The sequence below is a fragment of the Triticum aestivum genome, chromosome 7B (genome assembly GCF_018294505.1).
Source record: "Triticum aestivum cultivar Chinese Spring chromosome 7B, IWGSC CS RefSeq v2.1, whole genome shotgun sequence".
Lineage (NCBI taxonomy): Eukaryota > Viridiplantae > Streptophyta > Magnoliopsida > Poales > Poaceae > Triticum > Triticum aestivum.
In genome coordinates this window covers 222,847,988-222,863,691 of record NC_057813.1, presented here as the reverse complement: position 1 = coordinate 222,863,691, position 15,704 = coordinate 222,847,988, and the positions used below count along the sequence as shown (strand labels likewise).

The 15,704-nt window shown below is 45.2% G+C and overlaps 1 protein-coding gene and 1 pseudogene across 1 annotated transcript; both read left to right on the top strand.

Annotated features, from left to right (window-relative positions):
- Positions 1–637: 637 nt before the first annotated feature.
- LOC123157296 (putative E3 ubiquitin-protein ligase SINA-like 6) lies at positions 638–1,231 on the top strand (annotated as a pseudogene).
- A 3,894-nt stretch (positions 1,232–5,125) lies between these two features.
- LOC123162380 (uncharacterized) lies at positions 5,126–13,992 on the top strand. The gene is made up of 7 exons (XM_044580169.1): positions 5,126–5,334; positions 5,844–7,798; positions 8,310–8,801; positions 10,154–11,937; positions 12,033–12,157; positions 12,484–12,532; positions 13,431–13,992. The coding sequence occupies exons 2-6, from the start codon at positions 5,863–5,865 to the stop codon at positions 12,515–12,517; spliced, it is 4,371 nt and encodes a 1,456-aa protein (XP_044436104.1). The 5' UTR covers positions 5,126–5,334; positions 5,844–5,862; the 3' UTR covers positions 12,518–12,532; positions 13,431–13,992.
- The last annotated feature ends 1,712 nt before the right edge of the window (positions 13,993–15,704 follow it).

Here is a 15,704-nt window from a genome sequence, read left to right as displayed (position 1 = left end):
CGGGGATATGTCGGTATATATAGGAGGAAGGAGTACGTCGCTGGAGCTCCGAGGGGCCCACGAGGTAGGGGGCGCGCCCAGGGGGGCGCGCCTCCCACCCTCGTGACCTCCTCGGAGACTGCTTGGAGTAGGGTCCAAGTCTCCTGGGTCACGTCCGGTTGGAAAATCACGATCCCGAAGGTTTCATTCCGTTTGGACTCCGTTTGATATTTTGTTTCTTCGAAATACTGAAAAAGGCAAAAAACAACAATTCTGGGATGGGCCTTCGGTTAATAGGTTAGTCCCAAAAGTAATATAAAAGTGGAAAATAAAGCCCAATATAGTCCAAAACAGTAGATAAAGTAGCATGGAGCAATCAAAAATTATAGATACGTTGGAGACGTATCAGACCTAACCTTGCTCCACTGCCCCTTGTGCCTCTGTCCCTTGAAGCCTCCAGTGTACGAGGTTCGAATACACCTCGTCCGTTCGGCTGGTCGAGCAAGGTGTAGGTTTCTTGATTGATGTGTTGTTCGATTGATTTGTGCAGTGCAAGGGAGAGCACTTGGCCTGAGCGGACTGTCACGGCGAGCGCGTCGGGAACCAGCGGGAGTGCCAGAAGTGCGAGCGTGGCGGCAACTTTGACGTGCGCAACACGATGATGGATGCCGTCCTCTCCTCGGTGAGGGTGGAGTGCCCGCACGAAGGTTGTGGGCTCTACGTCACTTACCACAAGCTCGACGATTACCAGAGCGTGTGTCCGCTCATGCCCTGCAAATGCCCCGTTCCCATCTGCGGCTATGAAGGCCCGTCGCCGACGCTCCCCCACCACATCAGCACTGTGCATCCCATGCCCGTGCACAGGATCCAGTAAGGCAAGGTGCTCCAGCTGCAAGTGCCGGTGTCGGAGCCGCGGCACTTGTTGTTCACAGAGGAGGACGACCGCACATTTATCGTGGTCGGCGGCGTGCTCGACATCGGCGCGCCTATCGCCGTGCCGGTCGTCTGCATCAGAGCGGGGGCGTCCCCACCACCGGACTACGCGGCCAAGGTGTGGGCAAATGGCCCTCCGGGGGAGCCCAAAGGCAGGACCGACACCGTCAAGGTGGAAATCAAGGTGACAAGCAACAAGGAGCCCGGCGCCGTCGCCGTGTAGGAGCTGACATTCTTCACAGTGCCGCCCAAACTGCTGGCCGGGGCTGGGTTGTCGAGGACGGTGTCCCTCCACATTCAGATTGACAAGCTCACCTAAATGATTCTACAGTGCCTTTTATTTATCTTAGTAATATGCTAATATAGGGTTTAGCTCGTTCTACTTTAGCTTAAAAGATAGTGGATTTTGGCGGCGATGCAGCAATTACTTCGACATCAGATCAACAATTAAAGTAATTTCCAACAGTCGAAGGGATATTTTGTGTCTATTGGATATAAAGATCCTTTGGGTAAGGAGTATAAGCTGCTTATATGCTTGTTTGTTGAGGAAGTGTTGCATACTTCTGTGAGTTGACGCGACACATCAAAGTAGTAGTACTCACCTGACTGCACACCAGGCAGACGAAGCTCGTGTCGTGTTGGTGCCGTGTGTGGCCAACACATTAACCAAAACATCGCACCTCCAGCTTAGCCTCCGTGTTTTAAACTTCTCAATCTCAAGGCCAAGGAGCAACGTGAACCTATGATAGATCCAATCGGATGGTTGAGAACACTACAATTCATAGCTAAAGATGCGTGTGTGAGAGAGGACGAGTGCGTGTGTGCACCTCCTCTCTTCGTGTACAACACACTAAACACAGAGTACAAGTGTATGTGGGTGGCATCAACGTAGAGAGCTAGAGATGGTGCGTGCGAGAAGTCCCGAGAGATTAGGTGTGTGCATGGGAAAGAGGGAGAGAGATGATATGTGTCGGTGTAATGCGTGTGAAAAAAGATGTCTATAGCTCGCCACGAGGCTATTCCTAGCAAACGCCCCAATAACCGTAAAATATGTATCTGACGGTGCCAGTTATTGCACGTACACAATAGTAGAAAAAGAAGTGTCGTGGCATATTACAAAATTGCTACACCATGCCCCTCCCCTACAAACTGCCACTCGAGCGTTCGCAACTGCCATGGTCTGCTCCTATGTGCGATCTTCATTTTTTTAATGGGATCTACAATAAAAGGCCGGGCTTTTGGCGTGCGGTAGACAGGGGAGCTTGGCCTGTCGGTTTGCTACTACTCACATGCGGTCGAACATAAATGATGTACCAAGCTGATGCACGTCGCTTTGGTGAGCAGCGGGCCGGACATACCATCTGTTCATGCTAAGCGACGAGCCGGACCGACCTTGTGTTGGTGCTACTGCTTACATGCGGTCGCACGTGTCGGTGACGCACCAAGCCGATGCGCATCCTTTCGGTGAGTGGCGGGGTGGACAGACCATGTGTTGGGGCGACGCCAGCGCGACGGGTTGTAAGTTTACCGCCTAACTTAATTTGTAAAGGGTAACACTTGCTTTGCCTCCTTAACGAGATTCATCGCTAGAAATCCTCATTACATACATTTCTCGGATGCTTACGTGGGCCCGCGTCCTCATAGGCCATCATGGCGGAGCCAGACGCCCACAACCTCTCGGAGCAAAAAATGAGTAGCCCACTGGTGGTTATTTCTATAATCAGTTTAGAAATTCTCAATTTCACGTGTGACGCGATATTAGCCATTCATTGATGTTGATCCAATGGTCTAATTGCCTCGGAATGGCTGGGATTCATGTCTACAGTAACCTCATTGTACCCAACAGTGTCTACGTTCTTCTGGAAGCATCAGCACGTCAGTGTGATCAATCCACGCAAGAAGCTGGCGAACAACCCCTCCACATGTGCCACGTGGCTTCATTGAGCTCCCCCATCATTTTGTTCAAAAATATATTGACTGAAAAAGAGAGACATCTCCCGAAACAAAAACTTGCTCATATTTTGTTTCCTAATTGCTTTGCACCGGAAGAGCGAGTATAATAAGTTACAGTCAGCAGGCTATAATGATTAAACAATTATATTTGTGTTCAATTGGATGAGAGAGAATAAGAGAGAGAATGGAAGCGGGCCGTCGATTAACAGCCGGCTATAGCACGGACTCCAAAAAACATTGTGAGAGTGTACAATAGGTCATGCATTAATAAAGTAGTACTGCTTAGCAACTAGCTATACTATACACGTTGGCTATTAGGTTGACTATATATGACATGGCAACTTCATATAGCCGGTTGTTGGCTATAAACCAGTGCCACGTCATCTAACAAGTCTTTCAACATGCGTCAAATTATCATGAGGGCTAACTCTCCTTAGAGAAATGTGCTCCACCGTGTACCCGCACGTGTGTGTGAGGGAGGCAATGCGCACGTGCGTGCACCTCTTCTCTTCATACATGTCCACTACGACTCCACCTAGTGGGTGAGAGAGAGAGAGAGGGAGATGGTGTGTCCGACATGCCTCTATACATATGTTTATGTTAAAGAGAGGCCTGAATACATAGTATATGGCACTACGGACGTCCGCTAAATGTTCAATGCCCCTAACTATACCGTATCAGTTATATGCTCCGAGCCGACGCCGGTGCTACTTGACATAAATAGCGTTAGCGTCCAATTTTCATGTTGCGCTGCCAACTAACTATTCCTATAAGGGTTTTCCTACTAGTGTCATCTTAATATTCCAGCAAATGCTTCGTCTCTTGAGCCTTGTGATCTTACTAATAATTCTCAGCACTTCCAGCCTCATGCTCCAATCCTTCTTTAAACTCCTACTATCGAAATTCCTTTGTAGGGTCAAACAGTTAAATCTGATCTTCGCATTGCAGGGCCCAAATTTTATTCTGATGCAGCTTTTAAATGTAAAAATGTTCCTGGTTTATCTCAGGGATCAGCAACTACTAGTGTTGGAGTTTATCTTTCTTTGTCGCGGGATCAAAGTGAAGTAAATGTGTAGTTCGAGGCATCCACATCATCACCAACACATCTCTTCACATTATCCAACCCACGTTCCTCACAGATTGCCTTTCCTTGGGTTCGGTTGTGGCGAATGGGAGAATTTTAGAGGCTTCTACTCCTTGGGCTATCAAAAAACTTTAGTTGATTTCTTCTACTCTTCAAATCTTCAATCGTAGATGTTTCATATTTCAAGAGAGATAAATGGAATTGCTCATAATGTAGTCCGTCAGTTTCTTAGGTCAGATGTTGAACCTGGCATATGTTGCTTTGCTTCAGCTCACAAGACTATGACCTACCCTATAGTTTCTCTTCTCTCCAATTTTTAGTTTCAGGGCTTTGTAATCCATGTTCTACGTTGCTACTGAGCCGAATGAAAAGTTTGGCGCTTCCCACGCCTTCTGTTGTTCAAAAAAAAAGTTTCTTAGTGCAAACTTCTCTAGCCACTACATGTGATGCGCTATCCGCAGAGCACCCAACCAACCTCAAAATCATCAAGAGTTTGTAGTAATGTTTTGATTTTCTAAACCACATGCCCGTATGCAGACAGATCCTTAACTTGATCAGTTATCTTACATATCACCCCCCCCCCCTCCCGCAGAACCAGTCTCCAAGACGAGCCTCCTCACATTGATTTCCATGGCATCTGATTGCACGACGACAGGCGAGCAGTTTCGCTAGCTCAGGATCAGCAACCGAAGGAAAAAGATGGCAGACTCTTGCTATGAAGCTTCCATTGTGGTCCCTCGGAACTGCACCTCCGCCACCAATTTCTGATGTCTTGGACATACCCCCACCGCTATTCATGAGTTGATCTCTGACGCCTAAATCTATGTGGGGCAATTTTATGGTGTCATGTCGGTTGCGTTTATGGTGTGATGTCGGTTGCGTTTATTCAACAACAAGAAGAAAAATATTCACTTGCTAAATCTCAAGAAATATTGTTCTCATTAATTTTTCTAGTGTAAGAAAGTGGCTCATTTTTTTGTCAGACAATTGGCTCATTATAATTTACTTAATTTGAGAAAAGTTGGCTCTTTTTTTTCTTTTGGAGATCAAGTTGGACATGGGTCTCCGGAACTAGGCCCAGCGGGCCTGGCCCGCTGGCACACCCATTCACGGACTCGTGATCCTTCTAGAAGGAGGAGGGTTAGCGCCGTCAAGGGGTCCAAAGTCCAAACCCAAATAGCCTGCATTCGGCAGGCACGGGCGCAACAGTTCCTCACACAGCCCAACAAACCCGCCCCGGCGCCACCGTGCCCGACCAGCGAAACCGCCTCCCGCTCTTCCCACCTCCCTCCTCCTCCACCCTCTCTCGGCCTCGTCGCGGCCGCGGACGCCTCCTCCGGCTGCTCGGGTTCTTCCTCCAAGGCCCTCTCCCTCGCCGTCTCCTGGTAAGCCTCGCCTCCCCCCCCCCCCTCCGCCGCGTGTGCGCGCGTGCTTGCTTAATCGCGTGGTGTTGGTGGACTGGTGGGTTTGTCTCTCGGTCCCCCAATCGGATCCGCGTAGCCGCTCTTGTGTGTTTCTCCGCCGCAATGCTCGGATTCTTCGTGTGTTGACGGCGGAGGTTTTCCTTGTCCTCCACCTCGCTGGCGTGCTCGGTTGTTTTTCCGCCGTATGTTGGGAAGCTCTTGATGTTCGATTTCTTCTCGACTTGTTGGTGAAGTTTTTTCTCGTTCTCCGATTCTTCAGGATTTTTGCTTCAGGAAAGTTCATGGCGCTGTTAACTCTAGTCCGTATGGGAATGTTCGATTTCTTCTCGACTTGTTGGTGAAGTTTTTTCTCGTTCTCCGATTCTTCAGGATTTTTGCTTCAGGAAAGTTCATGGCGCTGCTAACTCTAGTCCGTATGGTTCTGTTTTGGGGGTTCAGAATTCACTTGACTCATTCTTGTTGTTTCTTAGTTTCCAGGCGACAGGCGTGATGGTAGAGGAGAAGAGGGAGAGGGCGGAGGAGGCGTCCGAGAGCCCGCAGAAATCTCCGCGCCTGGACCCGCTGGCTGCGGCCGTGGCAGGTCCTGGATGCAGCGACGCGCCTGCGTCTCCGACGGAGTCGAGCGACGAGTGGCCATCGTCCGGGGAATCGGAGGCGGGGACAAGCAGCGACAGTACCGGCGATGGCGGGCGGTGCGAGCACATACGCTTGGACCGCGAACTCCTGGATATGCACGTGTATTATCTCACGGAGCAGCGGGCGGTGCTCCGGACGTGCCATCTTAGTAAGTGCAAGACGACCTGTAAGGGCAACGAAGGGATGATGAAGTGCATAAACTGCTCCAGATTCTTCTGCTCTGGGTGGCCGGTGAACAGGGAAAGCCCGCAGGAACATGCCCTCTGGCACGCTGGCGAGAACACGCATTGGGTTGCTCAGTGGTGCGATGAACCGAATTTGGGATACTGCTTCTTGTGTGCGCGCGGTATGAGGCTCAGTGACCGGAGCGAAGATGACTATGCAGTGGCGGCCAGAAACAAAAAGGATCAGCAAGGACTGGGGGATAGCGTTGCAAAGGATGGCTGGGGATCGGTGTCTGGCATTGCAAAGGATGGGTGCAAGCCGGGGGGCAAGAACCCGCAGAACCCTGAGAACACGCAGAAATACCCGCACCTGGACCTGCCTGCGTCCAAGGCACCTGTGTTGTTGAGCGAGTCGCCATCGACGGGGGAAGTGGAGGAGACCAGCGACTGCACATACGACATCGGGTCATGCGAGCACTTGTTCAAGGACAGGGAGGAGCTGGATGATATGGTGCATGATATCAAGACCGCCGAGAAGCCCCCAGAGTGCGAGCATTTCCTGTGCACGACCACCTGCACCTGGAGGGGAGCTGCTGCTAGGTTTATGGTGTGCACGGAGTGCACCTCTACTTTCTGCACCGGGGAGAAGGGGGGCATGGAAAATCCGCAGGGACACGCCCGCTTGCACGCCACCAGGGACTACCATTGGGTTGCTCTGTGGTACGATGAACCGTATAAGGGCTACTGCTTCGAGTGTGGGCACGTTCTGAAGCTCGGTCAGGACAAGCTGAGCGATGATGAGTGGGCAGCTCTGGCCAGAAATAAAAGGGTTGAGCGGGCAATGTCGGCCAGCAATGGATGGGATGTGTGGCGAACGGTGCCCGAGAGTTATGCAAAGGATTTGTGGGCAATAGTGACCGGCAATGATGCGTCTGGGTATGCTAATGGGAATGGCTGTGTTATCAGAGGGTTGCCGAATCTTGGAAACACATGCTACATGAATGCACTGCTTCAGTGCCTCCTTGCACTCGGTGAGCTGAGGACAACGATTTTAGGACCGGGTGCTCGGCTGGGGAGCATTGGTCTGCACCTGAAGCAATTATTTGTGGAGACAAGCAGCACAAATGATGCCAGGCACACGCTGGATCCAGAGATGCTATTGGAAGGTATGCGGGTGTTTAATCCACAGTTCAAGGGCTCTTATATGCAGGACAGCCAAGAGTTTCTTACATCTTTGCGCACTGCTTTGGAGGAGGAGACGAAGGACCTAAACAAATTTCATGGGGGTGCAGAGTTTCGTCCAATTGGCAATTCCATTTTCGGGGGCTGGCTGCGTCAGACCTTATACTGCATAAGTTGCCCAACTAAATCAGTTTTGGATCTGCAATTCGATGAGCTCCAACTGGCACTGCCATCAAAGGATTGTCCAGCCAGAAGTGTTACGTTACCACCAATGACCAGAAGCGGTGGATCTCCGACGAAGACTCGTAAGGAACTATTCCAACAAACCGACAAGACCGATGGAGAAAAGATTCAAACAATTGCTGAAGGCTGTGATTCTCAGTTTCCTGGTTCAGAATTTGGAGATGTGGCCATGGAGAAAATACCCAAGCCTTTGCAAGTTGGTAAGTTTATGTGCTCCTCTAGCGAACTTAAAACATAGAATGCGGAACAGGCCAGCAGGTGTGGAATAGTGAGATCTAATACAAGCTAGCTATTTTTCTGAACACGGGAACAGATGACACTTTTGGGGATGGAGCTCTGGTGATAGTTAAGCAGAGAAAATTGTTAAGGCCATTTTACATATGGATTAAAGAAGTAGCAGCAAAGCCTTTGGGGTGGCTACGAAAAATTGGGCTGGATGTTTCAACAGTCTTAGCATGGCAAAAGTGTTTGCTATAGTGTAGTAGTTCGAATTGACATTTGAAGATAGCTCAGGGTCTTGAGTCCTTACCTTCATAAAATAAGTGTTGCTCAAAATGGTTGGTTAACTTAAGCGTGTATGGTTATTGTCGAGAAAAGAGACCTTAGAATGTGGTGGTTAAAGATTCTAAAAATATGCAAAGGATGAGGGTTTCTGGTTGCATGATCTTGCTAATGAGATAAAGCTAAATCCCTGTATGCTTGAATCTGCAGATTCTACTGAAGTGGAGGATGTTGCACACGGTCGTTTGCAGACTCAGAAGAATGATGTCCCGCGAGAGATCATTGAAGTGCCAATAAAAGCTCTTGATTTCATTGCTAACTTGTTTGATGACACTGAAGAAATGGATGAATCAATAGTAGATCCTCACAGTCCAGAAGATACTGGTCCACCTCCACTTGTTGATATAGAAGCCAAGGAGAACACTTACTCAGTAGAACCTACTACAGAAGACAAGGGGAGAGCTCAGAGCAGTGAAATTACTGATGATGAGGCAGTACATATGAACTCTGTTGCATCGCTCGAGGACTGCTTGACACTTCTTTGCTATTGTCCAATGGGATGGAAATGTGGTAACTGTTCCAAGGTTGTTGAGCTTGGAGATAATAAGATTCAAACAGTTGCTGAAGGCAGCACTTTTCAGATTCCCAGTTCAGGATTGGGAGATGGGGCAATGGAGAAAACCCCCAGGCCTTTGCAAGTTGGTAAGTTTATGCGCTCCTGTACTCAACTTAGAAAGAAATGGTGAACGTCTGAGATCATACAACTTTTGAGGAAAGAATGCAGGAACATGCGGAATTGTGTGATCTACTAGTATTATTTGCTATTTCTCTGGAAACAAGCCAATGGTACTTTTTGGAATGGAGTTTCATAACTAGCTAAGCAGAGAAAACTGTTATGGACGTTTTACACATGGATAAAAGAAATAGCAGGAAAATATTTTTGGGTGGCTACATAAAATCCTACAGTATGTTTCAACAGTCTTAATATGGCAAAGGTGTTCACCGTAGCGTAATAGTTCAAACTGCCATGGGAAGACCAGGATCTTGAGTCCTTACCATCATACAGTAGGTATTACTCCAAATGGTTGGTCAACTTAAGCGTGTTTGGATTCTGTCGGAAAAAAAATAAACAGCTTAAAGTGTGCACAATTGTTATGATGGTAATTGTTATGGACGTTTTTCACATGGATAGAAGAAATAACAGGAAAACCTCTGGCGTGGCTACATAAAATCCAACAGGATGTTTCCGCAGTCTTAACATGGCAAAGGTGTTCACCGTAGCGTAGTAGTTCAAACTGAAACTGCCATGGGAAGACCAGGGTCTTGAGTCCTTACCATCATACAGTAGGTGACTCCAAATGGTTGGTCAACTAAGCGTGTTTGGATACTGTTAAAAAAAATAAACAGCTTAAAGTGTGCACAATTGTTATGATGGTAATTATTATGGACGTTTTACACATGGATAGAAGAAATAGCAGGATAACCTTTTGGGTGGCTACATAAAATCCGACAGTATGTTTCAGCAGTGTTAACATGGCAAAGGTGTTCACCGTAGCGTAGTAGTTCAAACTGACATGGGAAGACCAGGGTCTTGAGTCCTTATCATCATACAGTTGGTGTTACTCCAAATGGTTGGTCAACTTAAGGTGTTTGGATACTGTTGAAAAAAATAAACAGCTTAAAGTGTGCACAATTGTTATGATGATAATTGTTATGGACGTTTTACACATGGATGAAGAAATAGCAGAAAAACCTTTTGGGTGGCTACATAAAATCCGACAGGATATTTCCGTAGTCTTAACATGGCAAAGGTGTTCATGTAGTGTAGTAGTTCAAACTGCCATTGGAAGCCCAGGGTCTTGAGTCCTTACCATCATACAGTTGGTGTTACTCCAAATGGTTGGTTAACTTAAGCGTGTTTGGATATTGTCGAAAAAGATAAACAGCTTAAAGTGTGCACGATAAAGATTCTATGCAAAGGATGAGTGAGGGCTTATGGTTGCATGGTCTTGCTAATGTAGATAATGCTAAGCTCTGTATGTTTGAATCTGCAGATTCTAGCGAAGTGAAGGATGTTGTACACGGTCATATGCAGACTCAGAAGAATGATGTCCCACAAGAGATCATTGAGGTGCCAATAGAAATTTTGGATTTCATTCCTGACTTATTTGATGACACTGAAGGAATGGAGGAAGCAACAACAGATTCTCGCAATCCAGAAGATAAGGAGACGACTTACCCAGTAAAAGTTACTACCAAAGGCAAGGAGGAAGCTCAGAGCAGTGATATTGTTCATGATGAGGCCGAACATATGAACTCTCTTGGGTTGATTGAGGACTTCCTGGAACTGTTTGCGCGTCGAGTGAAGGAAAGCTGCGAGAACTGTTCCAAGGTTGCTGAACAGATCATGGCAAGCACCAATATAAATACAATTGTTGATGGAGATCAGACTGAGCTGTCGGACAGAAAAACATGCCTAAGTGAGCAATCTAGTGACTGTAATAGCTTGTCCGTAGAATCTCCAAGTAGGCAACCATATCGTTCAGATGTACATCATCAAGTTATACTCTCTGAAAGCATAACTACTGAAGAAATCACTTCAGGGACGAGCTGTGGTGAAAAGGACTCTGCCTCTTGCAGCACAGCCAGTGAAAAAGCTGAAACTGATCAAGGTGTACAAGAAGCTGGGCTTCCAGCTGATAAACAGACTGACCTGCTCAGTGCCCAGGATAGTCCGGATACCAGCACTCAAAATCAGGGTTGTGCGAAGCAGGCAATGCTGGATGATCATATTGCCCAACAAATGGAGGGAAGCCAAAATGAGCAGAAAGATGGTCGCAGTACAGAAGGAAGTAACGCTCAGATGGAACAAACACAGTTATTTGTTGAGACCGTTCTTGGTGTGACTATGTCAATGCAGTTTGAATTAAGTAAATCTTCTCGAGAATTTGCGGAGGCAGTTGAAATGAGTACTGTGTTCAATAAAACAGAACACTACTTGGAGTATGGTGGCATGATTTTAGACTCAAAAACCAAATTGAATGAGACGGGCATTGGAAAGGGCTCAACGGTTCGTATTCGCACAAGGGTTTTGGGAGGAATACCGGATCAACAGACGTTGGTACTGGCCCAATTTCCTTTTGAAGATGGAATCTTAAGAATGATACAGATGCCGGATAGTGCCAACACTGAGCCAGAACTGACTCCAATGGGTTCCACCATTTTCAGAAATCTGATTAAGTTAGTAACTGACAGTTTGGATGCTGGTTTCTATTGGACAGAAATGTTGACATTCCATGACTTCTCGGTTGATGAGAATGGAAGAGTATATGCACTGCGCGCACCTGTACCAATTTCTGATGTCCTGGTTCCTCTGGAGGCTGACCATGATCGCCATTATATGCATATTCGGAGCTGTTTTGAAGCCAACCTTGACAATCTTGCAGAGCACATTGAGGTGTATTTCAGGCTTCACGGGAAGTACCCCGCTTATATGCAAAATTTGGTTAGAAAACTGAGGGGATTCAGGCTGGTTGCTGGCCAATTAGAGCCAAGCTGTAAGTTGGCGTTGCTTACGCATTTTGGTGGCCTTCCATACATGTGCAGGATCAATATCATTTTTCAGTTAAAAATCATACTTGACTCGTTGGGCTGGGCAGGAAGACTCGCTTTCTTTCGTGCAATTGAAAGGTGTAATATAAACAGTGAGTGGCAAATTAATGTTCAAGCCAACTGGGTGACTCAAATTACCTATGCCAAGGGCAGTTACGCCGGAGACAAGCTGAGTGCTTTCTTTGTTTCACGCAATTATTTCTCGCATTCTTATGGAAACGCTTGGGTAAGTGGTAACGCTTTCTCACAACTGCAGAGCATTTGTTGCCAAGCTTTTAACATTAATCTTGTACTGAACTCAATGATCTACCATTTTTTCAGATTAACGGGTACTGTTATTATCCATGCGATTCTGGACTTGAGATCCTACTCTTCAAGTGTCTCGGTGACTTCTTAGCAGACTTAATTGAAGAATTACTAGAGATGGGTTTTGATCTTTTTGACATGTATGCATACTGTGGTCTGGATACATTTTGTTAACTTTATGACTGTTACCTTTTCTGTTAAAAAGTCATCACTATAAAAATGAGCCAAAAACAAAATTACCGACGATTATGTATTTGACTATATTATTACACAGCGACATTTTGTTTTATATGCAAAGATGATGAATCTTATGGTTCAATAGTAATCTAACTGTCAAATGAAATAAAATGCTATATTTATTCGAATATGCCACAGTTATCAAGTGTAAGATCATGAATTGCATGTCATAGAAAGACCTTGTTCTGCAATTGAAGTGATGATTTTATTTTATTTTATTTGTACGCAGGCTCATGTCATGCTGTCCTAAGTTGGACTCGTGATGATGTCTTGCTCAGGTACTGATTCTGATAGTTCTGCAAGGCAATACTTTTCTTTTATGCCAAGTTCTTATCTTTAGAAATCCGTAACTATTTTGTTTCATAGTTTGCTTCTACAAAGCTTTAGGAGTATTCCTTTCTTCCTTCTCTGCAAAAACCGGCATTGCAGGTTACAAAAATGAAGGTTTTAAACACAAAAAATATGTCAGACTTCAGGAATTTATATGCAATCTTGTAAACTATTTTATAGGTTCAGGTTCAGACTACATTTTTTTTCTGGGTTCAGACTAGCATTTCGTACTTGTCAGGATATGATAATTGCTAGCTTAATTGAACTGTCTGAAGGTATCAGCTTAATTTGAGTGTGTACTGATAGCCTGATATGAACCAGAACCCTGTGCCATTGATTAAAACTGTTAGTTTTTCATTTTTGGTATAGGATACCATATTGGAATATGTATCTTGGCAGTTGAGGCCGTCGAGCACAAACTCTATTCACCTTGGTAGTGTATCAGTATGACTGACCAAGTTATGATTATATTATCATCACCTGGGTGTAGTGTATAAAATCTGTTTGAAGTTTGGATTGTTAAGTATAGTTCTGGTTTTAGAATTGCAATTGGATGGATATTATGTTATTTATATATATATACAAACCTAAGATCTTTGAATGGCCTGTTGAGAATTAGTATGAGCCTTTATTTCTAAGAGTTATGATTAGTAAGTACGTAATCAGTCACTTGAGATACACCATATTGTTTTGTTAATCTGATAGAGCTTTCTTGTTAACAAATGTCCAGTTTGTTGTTTGAAGAAAGGCATTGCATTGTTGGTACTCCAGCTTAATCTTCAGTTTCCTTGCATCTGGTCTAACTGTTTATTATTATTTTTCTACTTTTCATTTCCGACGACAAAGGTAACTCCAGCTATCGCCTAGTCGGTGTCATTGAGCACTGTGGCCATGCCTTGAGTATAGGGCACTACGTTGCTTATGTGAGGGCAGGTCGCAAGCAGCAGAGCAGTGGTTCTTCCTCATGGGTTTGCGCAACCGATCGCGACATCAAGGAAGTCCCTCTAGAAGAAGTTCTCGGGTGCGAGGCGTACATGCTTTTCTATGAGAGGATGGATGGCCGAGGCATATCTGGGAGCCTACCCACCAACTAACCAGACCAGATGGGCAACGAGAAAGGATGCTCAAGTTTGAGATTAGCAAGCATGTCAATTGCCAAGTGTAGATAGATACACAGAGTCGTCATCACGTCCAATTTTGTTGCATTGGCTGATTCATTGCAAGGACTTTGCATCGGTTGCAGCATGTAGATTGCAGGCCGGATGGTCTGTTCACACTGTTCATAATCATTTTTCTGTCCATGAGAAACTTATTTTTTTGTGAAAAAAAAGAACACTGGATCTGTTTTGTTAGAACAACATTAACTCCTTATCGGAAAAAAGAACAACATTGACTGTAGGACAGTGGAAAACATGAAGCATATTCTGTTGTGATGGGTAGTATTCTCCAATTAATAACACCTTCAGATAACAGTTGATGATTGTTCTCAGCCTCTTCTTCTGGATGCGTGGATTATGTGTGTCGGAGTAGCGAGTATAGTAAGTCTGTGTCCACGGGAAAATAAAATCTAACTCTTTCGGTCGTGTGGAGAACGAAGAGATGTCTCCGGTCGTGTGGAGAACGAAGAGATGTCTCCGGTCGTGGATCGGCATTTTCGGCCGTTAGAAGACCTTGTCGGCCAACATAGGAACGCAGTCTCTCTTTGTTCTACAAGTGGATGATGGGGTAATATTTGTAAAATTTCTGAATAAGGGTATACATTTTCAGGATTTGATAAAAAAAATCCAATGCCACTTGCTGCATGAAGGCACAACAATTTATTTGTAAGTTTCTGTGCAGCACAGCCAGTTAAAAAGGACCCTCGATGCAGTAGACCAACTCCATCGAATGACACCTGGCACTGCGAATCTCAAAGCAACTTTCTCCTCAATTTATCCCCAACCCTTCGCCAAATCTTGATTCGAAGCACGGCGAGTTCCTTCCCTCCCGACGGTGACGACGTCGTGGTAAGACGCTGGTGCCGCAGCCATACGACGGCGGCCGCCAACCAATTCCATTATCATCTTGCCGGTTACAAAGATGAAGGTTTTAAACACAAAAAATATGTCAGACTACAGGGATTTATATGTAAGTTTGTAAACTACTCCCTCCGTAAACTAATATGTCAGAGGGAGTATTTTATAGGTTCAGACTAGCATTTCGTACTTCTCAGGACACGATAATTGCAAGCTTAATTGAATCGTCTAAAGGTATCAGCTGAATCTGGGTGTGCACTGACAGCCTGATATGGACCAGAACCCTGTGCCATTGATTCAAATAGGATACCATATAGGAATATGTATCAGATGTCCAGGCCGTCGAGTACAAACTCTATTCACCATACAGACCTCACATCTTTCGATGGCCTGTTGAGAATTACCATGGGTCTTTATTTCTAAGAGTTTGACGAGTAAATACATAATCAGTCACTTGAGATACACCATATTGTTCTGTTAATCTGATAGAGCTTTCTTGTTAACAATGTTTAGCTATCCTATTTCCGTTGCATAGGAAAATGGAAATATGCTGACAATTTGAACGGTCGAGCTGCACCATGTATTTAATTGCGTTTGAGTATCAACTGAATTTTAGTGTTCATTCACAGTTTCATTTGGACCAGAACCATGTACGATTGAAACTAATTTTTTGTATATGATATCATCATATTTGAGTATGTATAAGTTGTACTGACTGTCTGCCACAACTCTATTCAACATAGCAGTGTATCATTGGCGAAGTTATGGTTATGTTCTAAACTTATCATATCATGAAATGTTATTATAGTAGCATTTCCTTGTCTTTTGGTAGCTATGCTTAACCCGTCGACCTTTTATTTTTGTTGAAGTTTCCATTGGTAGTTATAATTCTGGATTAGTATTTTGAACGCTAGATGGGTATACATCTTGCAGCGGCCTTAATTTCTTGGCATTCAAATCAGTCACTTAAGTGCTGTCTTTTATCTGATAGAGTATGCATTTTGTTGTTTTCAAGAAAGACATGAGTGTTGGTACTCTAGCTAATCATCAGTTTCTTGCTAACTGAAATCCTTACGGATGGGTTAACTATTTTGATTTTGCTCTT